The sequence below is a fragment of the Kryptolebias marmoratus genome, linkage group LG1 (assembly GCF_001649575.2).
Source record: "Kryptolebias marmoratus isolate JLee-2015 linkage group LG1, ASM164957v2, whole genome shotgun sequence".
Classification (NCBI taxonomy): Eukaryota; Metazoa; Chordata; class Actinopteri; order Cyprinodontiformes; family Rivulidae; genus Kryptolebias; species Kryptolebias marmoratus.
The window spans coordinates 8,366,010-8,376,263 of record NC_051430.1 but is presented as its reverse complement, the minus strand read 5'-3'; the positions used below and the strand labels follow the sequence as shown (position 1 = coordinate 8,376,263).

The 10,254-nt window shown below is 38.9% G+C and overlaps 1 protein-coding gene across 1 annotated transcript in view; it reads right to left on the bottom strand.

Moving 5' to 3' along the window:
- The window catches only part of hk2 (hexokinase 2), a 50,487-nt gene that overhangs the window by 30,199 nt on the left and 10,034 nt on the right, over positions 1-10,254 (bottom strand). The window contains exons 4-6 of the mRNA XM_017414699.3: positions 7,700-7,819; positions 2,807-2,902; positions 1,619-1,718 (exon numbers count right to left, since the gene is read on the bottom strand). Of these exons, the coding sequence (XP_017270188.1) occupies positions 1,619-1,718; positions 2,807-2,902; positions 7,700-7,819 (316 nt within the window). The remainder of the gene's footprint in view (positions 1-1,618; positions 1,719-2,806; positions 2,903-7,699; positions 7,820-10,254) is intronic.

The window sequence follows — 10,254 nt, the reverse complement described above, 5'->3', positions numbered from 1 at the left end:
GCCAACGTGCCCCACCTCCAGGCCTGGCTCCAGAGTGGGGCCCCGGTGACCCGTGTCCGGGCGAGGGAACACTGTGTCCAATATTTATGTTCATCATAAGGGGTCTTTGGGCTGCACTTCGTCTGGCCCCTCACGGGGGAATTTTTTAACATTAAAACAGATTTTTAAAGCCATCAACAAAAAACCGATCATACAGAAATTAAAACTATATAATGTTGGCTTCTAAGTCACTGTCAAGAGAAAACTTCACTAATTAGGCTCAGTTTTTTTAAGCAAAATAAAAATCAGAGACTCGATCTGTCCCAGACTAGAGGGCCGGACCTGATGAAATCTAAACGTTATCTTGGGGGCCGGATGAAATGTCACAGAGGGCCGGATCTGGCCCGCGGGCCTTTAGTTTGACACGTGTGGCTTAGAGTATACTCTGAAAATGATAATCAGCTACTACCACACCAAACCTTTGCTCAATATCTTTAAATGTGACTAAGTCACAGCCACGTTTGTCTTTGCTAAGGTTGATTAGCTGCGGTGGCCATCTTGAATCAAGCTGACTTCAAAAAGTTAAGAAGTTGTAGATGTTCATCTAAAAATTACTTCCGGAGCGTTTCAAAAAAATCTGATCATGGGTTCATGAGATATTCTGATAGACGCAGACAGAACACAGTAAACAACTACCCTTTGCCTTCGGGTTACAAATCTTCAGTTTATCACCAAACTGCTCCTTATTTGGGGGTCGTACATGAACACACTCTGAGTCCGAAAGGCTTTGTTGACAATCAGCATCATGACGCAGCCCAGTGAGCTCTTCATTTGTAGGGTTTCTTATTTTGTATGTGTTGTTTTGATGTTAAATCCTGAAACAAAAGCATTACTGACATAAGCAGATTTCTTTATGCAAATGTTTTAGTCCAGTCTTTCTTTGAGGTTAAGAATTTGCTTGTGGTGCTGGGTGGCGTAGCTATCGTGTTTCCTAAACATCTCACATGCAGGTAGTCCGTAGTTACAGAAATGCCCATCCAACCTACATCTGATGCAACTTACTTTTAAAGCATATTAACACAATTAGTGAAACTTCCAGACTCGGGTGGATTCTATTGCTCAGCAAATCCAGACAAACAAAGCAAACAAACAAACAAACAAAAATAAGACACTTCTTAGCGCCCCAAAAATGTCAGAATAATTTCATGAATTTATTCTCAGTAGTTTGCTATCCTTAAAATATTAAATGTGTCTTTAGTAATGGTCCCGTGTTGACTACTAAATAAAAAAGGACAAAACAGAAAGGAATTAGTGATTTCTAAGGCACCATTTTTTGAATCCTACTGCTTAGTTTCATTACCCAATGAATAAGCCTGTTTAGCACATACTCTATGTATTTTTTTAATATAATTTATAATCTAAAAGCAAACTTGAACAGCTATGTAAGAAAACGTAACAAACAGCCATGGCCTAAAACCCATGGAAACATGGCTTCACTTGGTGGTTTTATTTTGCGTTTGTTGGTAAAAATCTCTGAATACCTCTGGCAGGCTTTCTGAGCCTTTATTGCCAGATATACATTTAAAGGAGCCATACGACGTTGTAACCCGACTTCTATCCTCTGTTAAACCAAACTCACCCACTATAAGGCCAATTTCACAGAGATGATCGTCATAGCCGCAGGTCATCATGGTTCCAACGGTGTCATTGATCACTGCCAGAATGTCAACATCAAAGTCCTGAAATCAGATTATAATTCAATGGTTTGCATTAAAACCAGCATCTTATTCACCCTATTTATTTTTTATTGACTTTGGTTTTTATTATTTGTTTTTATTTGTAAATTCGGTTGGCGAGCACGCCCCTCCAGACGTGAAGCCGCAGTGGTCACTGACTGTGTTTGAAAGCTGCCAGCAGGAGATCACCTGAACGGGGTGAACCCAGAGGCAGCTTTGACTAGCAGAAAGGAAATTTCCTTCCCATTTGTTAAATGAGGATTAGGATCCTTTAATCTGCGTAGTGAAGATGTTTGCACATGAGCTTTTTGCGGTGGCTACTCCAAACTTAGAACAATTTACTTTTCAGTATCCACACTGCTCAGACTATGAACTCTTAAATCTTTGCTTCAGACCCATATTTTTACAACATTTAATTTAAACAGAGATTTCATTAGGTCTTAACTACTTTTGATGTCTTTTTAATCATTTTATTGTCCTTTATTCTTGTTTTGTATATTTTATTGTATTGTATTTTTATCTGGTTTGACTGTAAAGCCCTTTGTTCAACCTCAGTTGTTTTAAATGTGCTATATGAATTCCAGAGGGATGTGTAGAAAGTAAAGCAAGGTGCTTCTGTCCATTTGGGTTAAGCCTAAACCTCTGACTATGTTTATTTGTAAAATGCTCCATCTTTCATCTGAAGTCTTTGGGTTTATGAAGCTGGTTTAAGTCAGGCCTTGGATTCAAAACATGTTTGTTCTTCTTGAAACATTTTTACCTCGCATCAATCTGTAAATGCTGATAACTGCACAGGCCCAGAAAACAGGTATGACTGAGGTCTAAGATGATGCAGCCCCTCAGGCTCTCGCAGCTCGAACATTTAGTCCGATTTGCATCATTTGATTTTTCAGCGTTCGGCCTAAACTGCAGCCAGTGAAGAGACAAACTGGCTTCGATTTTACAAGTGATTCAAACAGAGACTGACTGAGCTGCTTTATTAGATGATCATTATCCAACTGCTGACTAGAAAAAGTCTGAATAACCTGATAAGGTTTTCAAGCATTAAATAATGAATTCTTGTTTCATGAGCCACATTTGTTTTTTCTTACCCCTCGTTTTTCGATGGATTTCCTCAAAAGGCTGACCACTTCCTTCCCCTCTACTCCAGTTGCCCTGAAGCCTTTGGTCCAATATATCAGAACACTCTGTAAAGAAGAAAAAGACAAAGCAGACTGAAGATTGAGCACTTGGTTCATTTCCACTTCACGTCTTACATTAACTTGTAGAATGACGTGATCATTTGAATTACACCTATAAAGTAATTCAAATGGAATTAACACATCACACTGCATGTAATATTATGTGTAATAACATTGACAAGATTCTACGTCTCATTTACATCCAATAAAGAGCAGCTCACGGTTCACAGACAGTTGGGTTTGAACTGTTGCACACCAGCACAGATGATGTAATGAGCGGAAACCAAACCCCACCAATTTACAAAAAGACACCTCGGGTTAACGGATGGAGTTTCAATATGTTGTGCAACAATTTGAATCTGCACTTTGCATTTTTTTGGAAAATATAGAGAATCACAGAAAAATGTCACTTTAAAGTCAACAACGGGAGAAAATTTGCCCTTTATCTGTTTCACAGAGGGAGTTTAGAGACAATGACAGATATTTACCTCCGCCAAGGAGGTTCTGTTTGTTTGTCTGTGTACAAGATTACTCAAAAAGTTATGAATGGGTTTTTATTCAATTTTTAGGAGACTTCAAACATGGTACAAGGAACATGGGATTACATTTTGGTGGTGATCTGGTCAAGGTCACAGATCTGCTCTAACTTTGCAGCTGTACAACATTTTAAACTCCACAGCTGGACACCTCAGGGGTCAGGGGTGATCACTGTTGATTTCAAGGTGACTGGGTCAAAGGTCAAGGTCACAGATGACCTTGTGCTCTGACGATGCAACCAAGAAACGGAGGAAAATTAAACTGCACAGCTGGACACCTCTTAGGTCAAGAGTGATCATAATTGAATTTAAGGCCATGGGGTCAAAGGTCGACATCACAGCTGACGTAGTGCTCCAACTTTGCAACAGTGTAATGTAGGAATGTTAAACTACACAGCTGGATACCTCATGGGTCATAGATGATGCCTGTTGATTTCAGGGTTCATGGGGTCAAAGGTCACAGGTAACCCCTTTGTTAAACCTTCTCTCTGCTCCTACATGCGACCCTTTTGTTTCCTCCACCAAGGAGGTTCTGTTTCTGGTTGTTTGTCTGTCTGTTAACAAAGATCAGGTAAAAACTGATGAACAGATTTGGAGGAAATCTTCAGGAAATGTTGGGATTGTTACAAAAAAACAATGGTGCTGATCCAGATTATGATCTGAATCGCACTATTTTTTAAATCACGCTGTGGCCTTGGTGGAGGTTTGCGCTCTCTGAGTGCTTCTGGTTTGCTCTTTCTCATCAATTCCTCTGCTTTGGCAGGAGGAGTGAGCTTTTCTTCACTTTATCCATTGCACCTCATTTCCTTCAAATGTACAACAGAGTCGAGCTATTACTCTGTGTCAATAATGACCAACTTGGCACGCTCTGTATCCGTTTCTGTCTCTGTATGTGGCAATCACAGACTATCAGGTGCACCAAGAATGCACTGCAGCACTGAAATTAATCCATTTTGCAGCCTTTCTGCACTCCACATGACTACCTATTTTCCTAAACGTTTTAAATGATGATAATACTGTATAAGTATCAGGGAATTTCATGTACTATAATAGCTTGTTTTGTTGTTTTTGGGGGTTTTTTTCCCCTCAAAACTCCCTAAAGAACATGGAGTATTTTCACACAAATTCAAGCCTAGGGAAATAAAATCAAGCAATACACAAGGATAAAGTCAGTAGTTAAATATGTCCCGCAGCACTAAAGTGTTCATTAAAAATATTATATGCTGTCTAAACACAATTAGTTAAGTTCATTTCTCTAAACTTGGAGTTATGGTACAGTATTGGGCTCTGCTTTAAGGTCTCAGAGGGAGGAGGCAGCAAAGACTGAACTTCTTCACAGAAAAAAAAAACACTTCAGCCTCTTAAACTACTGAGTGAAGCAAGTACATTCATTTCTGCCCACAATGATGTTGATTTATTTTCCCCAGCAGAACAAGCGTTGAGGCTGAGGTATGTGAATGTTGTCTATTGTTTGCCTGTTAGAAATATTTTCAAGGCAAAATTCAAGGGACTTTTGAGAAAAGCTGGAGAGTATGGAGAGAGTTTATTATATTTTCATTCTAAATTGAGACCACTTTTATCTCTGCGCTGTGATTTAATTTTATTAGCTGTACCTAATGTTCGTACAGATCATGGCAAAAAAAAAACTTCTGGTTTGCTGCTCCTTCAAACTGGAATCAGCTGCAGAAAGACTTGAAATTGAAGGAGTTGGTCTCTTTGAATGTTTTTAAGGCCATTCTTAAAGATTTTATGAATGAAGAATCTGTTTGTAAATGTTTTCACTGATATGGTAGTTCTTAGTTTTCTGGGTGTATTATCCCTTGCTCGTTTTCTTCTTTTTTTACCTGCTATACATTATGATGTACTTTAACTGTGTTGTGATAACTGTGGTTTTTAGGTTTTGTAACGTTTATGTGCTGCTGCCATTCATGGCCAGGTCTCTCTTGGAAAAAGAATATTTTTAATCTTAATGAGATCTACCTGGTTAAATCAAGGTTTATAAATAAATAACACTAAAATAGCATAAGATGAAATGGTCAAGGTAGAAGATGTGCCCAGTGAGCTTCCCTTTTTAGTTCAAACTGCAATTTTCTTTGACCAAATCATCTCTGCATCTGTCGCTGTTGGGCATTGGAAGAAAAAAAAAAGAAGACGTGGGGGTTGCAAGAACTGTAGGTATTTCATGCCAGTTTATTTCCAATTGTGGTCCCACAGTATTGTGTTGGCATGAATCCGAGTTTGCTGCAGAAAACATTCAGATACAATAGTAAGAGCAGCACTTCCAAGACAAAAGCGATTCGAGACATGACAGACAGTGAAGTATGTTTGTTGGGCACATTCAGTTGTCCAACAAATCATCTTCAAAGGAGCAATTACATAAAGAGGGCCTCCATCAAACTGCTAGAAAGATGAAAACTGTGGAAAAAAACAACAACAACAAAAAACAAACAAGCCAAAGAAATAAGCCAACGCACTGATTCATCTGTCATACGTGGTGGTGTGTATGGTTTGGCTTAAGCATTCACAATGTCTGTCATAGGAACATTCACACTCGCATTTACAGCTGAGTTTACAGCTTTAAACTAGAAACTGCACTTAGTGGAGGAGCATTCTGTGCTCACATTTTCAGCCGAATGCATTCAACAACAATCTAAGTAGTCGGGAATAAAGGAATGAATAAATGAGGTGGTATTTACTTAACAGGCCATCTGGGAAGTCCAACCCCTTTCAGTTCTAGGTTCTTAAGTATTAGGTCTTTACCAGGTTCTGAAATTATTCAAATTTAACCTCAAATGAACAAGAACACAAGTTTTTACCATGTTGTTATATATTTAACAAAACTGAAGATAAAATGAAAAGAAATGTGTGTAAAAAACTCAGTCCACCTCATGATCCAGCAGCTTGTACAACCTCCTTTAGCAGCAACAACTTAAAGCAGCTGCTTTCGTTGCGTCCTTATCAGATTCTCTTGTGATTGTGGAGGAATTTTGGCCCATTCGTTTTATAAATGTCGCTTCAGTCCATTGAGGTTTGCAGGCTTCTGTTTCTGCTTAGCTCTCTCTTAAGGTCCCACCACAGCGTTTCAGTCAGGTTGATGTCTGAACTTTGACTGGACCATTACAACACCTGTTTTTTTTTTATTTGTTTGTTTTGTTTTTCAGTCATTCTGCTGTAGATTTGCTGCTGTGTCAGGGATCACTGTTCTATAACCCAGTTGGGGCGAAGCTTCAGCCATCAGACAGACGGCCTCACATTTGGCTCTGGGGATACGCTTCATTTTACTTTGTGTATATAGACCAACTGCTTTCAATCATTAAATCATTCTGTTCTAACTTGCGTTCATTAGCTCTGTAAGTTTAGAAACGCAAGTTAGAGCGGAGACTGAGACGATTAAAGCCTGTATACTAAATAATAAGCAGCAGTGTAATGAAGCCCTCGATGACTGCTGCAAACAGAAGCAACTGACAGTAGATGAATAGAAGTGATAACAAGTGCAGCTACAGCATCTGTGGCACTGGTACTGTGAAAGCTCATCACCAGAAGAGGAGTCTGTGCCGGAGCACACAGCAGTGAAGGGAGTCTCATGATTTTAAAGGGAATGTACAAGCTTTGTTTTTTTAACAATATCAGGATTAAGCCCTAAAGTCTAAATGAGGAACTTTTCTTCCACCTATTACAACCAAACAACAAGAGCTCTGTTTTTCTCCAGTGAACAGAGACAGTAGTGAGAACAATCACAAGTCCAAGGAGTTGATTGCAGTCATGGAGGCGGAATCAGCACAAGATCCTCTCACAGCTCTTTGGGACTCACCTTGTTTGTGCAAAAATACTATTTTACACATTTTAGGTGAGTCGCCTTTGATATTCTGCCACAGAAAGACAATTCCAAATTTGGTTGTTCGCCACATTACTTGTGCTGAGTAGAAACATCACTGGTTCAAACCCCGTGTTCGCAATTTTTTTTTTTTAATGACCAAATCATTCAAAGGTCAGCATTAAGTGGCTTAATGAGCAAAAAAAAGTCTGAAAATGGTTGGGAAATACACTGGGCAGAACACTAAGAAAAAAGCAGAAAAAAAACAACTCTGAAAGACTTACAGAAAGCCCTGAGAATTACTGACAAAAACCCATCTTAAAAATCATAACGTCTGGTTCCTTGTAAGTAACAAAAATAAATAAGTAAATTGAGCAGGCGCTCAAGACCTTTGCACTGTAAAATGTTAAACACATCACCTAAGATGGACTAAAGAACTCTAAAATGACTCACCTCATCCAATTTGGTTTGTTGACAGGGAAAAGAGAAAGTGAAGCCCAGCGGAAGCTTTTTATGTTTTATACCCATCTTCTCCAGAAAATTAGCCAGACAGTCAGCTACGTGGTCAAATAACTACAAGAGAGAAAAAGTTGTTCTCATTAAGCAGAAGCTGAACTGTTGCTGCACAGATGCCACGACGATCACAGTAAATTCTGAAGCCTTTGTGTTACATTTTAAGTACTTCTGGAGCCGTTTCATTCACAGAGGAAAATGTTTCAATAATGCATAGCACAGAACCAAGCTGATTACTAAAATAAGGAATACTATATCTGCTATATCGGATTTTATTTTTAAAAAATTACTTCTCAATGGAACAAAGACTACATTGCAAAAACAAAAACAGGCATTTGGTGGCGTCCTTCAAGCTGAAGTGAATATATGGCCTTAGCCCACCAACAACACACACATATTTACACAAGCAAAGTATTTGATGTGCATAAAGATTATATTAATTTTAAAATTGTGCAAACTCTTGTAATGCCATTTTAATATTTATTCACTTTGCATTTTGAGCCTTTGCTTGGGATAAAAAAGGTTGTGGTACTAAAATGGGAATTAGACCCTATTAAAACATTTCATTTTCATATTAATCATGTTGTTACATTGTGATTACATGAGATGAGACACCATCCTGTCTTTAAAGTCATACACAGAATCAAACTAGCATTTATATCATTGAATGATTAATAATTTACTTACTACAGGGACATAATGTTTACTGTGGTGTTTCATTTTATACATCCGAGATCAGCCAAGCAGCTGAAGTCTACTGGTGTCAAAATATTTCATGAACCACTGGATGGATTTTTGTGAAATTCTCAGACAGCAATAAGTGATTGAACATCCACAACTCACTAATTTTTGAAGTAAACCCAATTCAAGAAGATCGTCACAGCTAATGAACCTTAGCCAACACATAAATGGTTATAACTGTGTACATTTTACAGATATTGTGGTAAATTTGTTGTAGTAGTAGGTCAGAGTTATCCTCAACATATGGTTCAAGTGGTAACAGATCATGAGAGATCTTCCAATATCTCACATGAGATTACAGATATCATTTCAAGGGTTAGGGTTTTTGACACTCCTAACTTCATCCTCTCTCATGAGATGAGATGATAGCTTACCACTCTAGTATAAAAGGTGGCCGGCAATATGTATTCCTTCAAAGAATGCTAAGCCTTAATTTGCTTTCAGTGAACTAGTTGTCAACTGAAAGTAATTGTATCAAATCTGAATTAAGGCCCCTACACATAGGAAGTGATATGTGCACAGTGGGAGTAGAACCCAGAGCAGGGGAGAAGGGCGCACATTTGAGCTCGCAGCTGGTTGCTGGGAGACCGAAAAAGGAAGTAGCTCATTTTTCCAGCAGCAGTTGTGCATGTTTGTCCTGTCGTGTCGTGTAAAGAAAAGCCCTGCCATCACATGTACAGTCGAAGAGGAGGAGGAGGAGAAAAGCGAGCAGCAGTGCATGCTTATAACCCCTCAGAGATCTTAAGTTCTTTCAGCAGCGGCTTCTGCCCTAACACGGTCTCTGCGTTTAACTGAGACTGAAAGGAGAGGACTCCGACGCCTGTTGGCATTTTGGGTGAGAGTTGCAACCAGAACCATAAAAATAAAAATCAACTGAGCCTGCCGAGTGCTGGACTCACTGTAAATGGTGAACATGCACATAAAAATTCTACTGTTCATGTGTCTGAGTCGCCGAGGCGAACGACAAGAGCCACCCTGCGCACAAGTTAAAGTAATTTTTAACTTCAGCGCAGAGCGGCTTGCGCAGCAGCAGCAGTCTATGCTCTGCACATCTCTCAGCTCAGCGCAGCTCTGCACCGAGCACCTCATACACACAACCGGGTTTTGGAAGGGGTGCTATTCAGTAAACTTTTGTCACGGCAATCGATGCAGTGTGCAGATCTGAACTGCACCAAAAAATGTGTATCAGTGCTCTGTCACTGTCACTGGTGTGTCTCGATGAATCTCCAAGGACCATTAATGCAAAAATGACCAAGAAATTAACGTGTTTTTCAAAACAGTTGATGATCTAATGAATATTTGGAATCTCTTGTCTGAAAAGAGCTTAACAAATGTGGAATGTTTCAATGTTTACCTCTCATATGTAAAAGGATATGACTGACCAATTCAGCGTATTAAATGACAGAAGGGAGCAACAGTGACGGCACAAACTGCACTTTTTACAAGAACCTGATCGAACTGAGGAGAAAAAAACTGAAGAACAAGGAAGGCCAGCTTTGCATGATGGGTCTAAGTTTCTGTTCATTTTCTATTATCATCCAGAATATTTTAAATACAACGCTTCATTTCTGTGCTCAACTACAATGTCCTATTGAGGCACAGCATACAGGTGCTGGTCATAAAATTAGAATATCATGAAAAAGTAGATTGATTTCAGTAATTCCATTTAAAAAGTGAAACTTGTATATTATATTCATACATTACATACAAACTCATATATTTCAAATGTTTATTTCGTTTAATTTTGATGATTA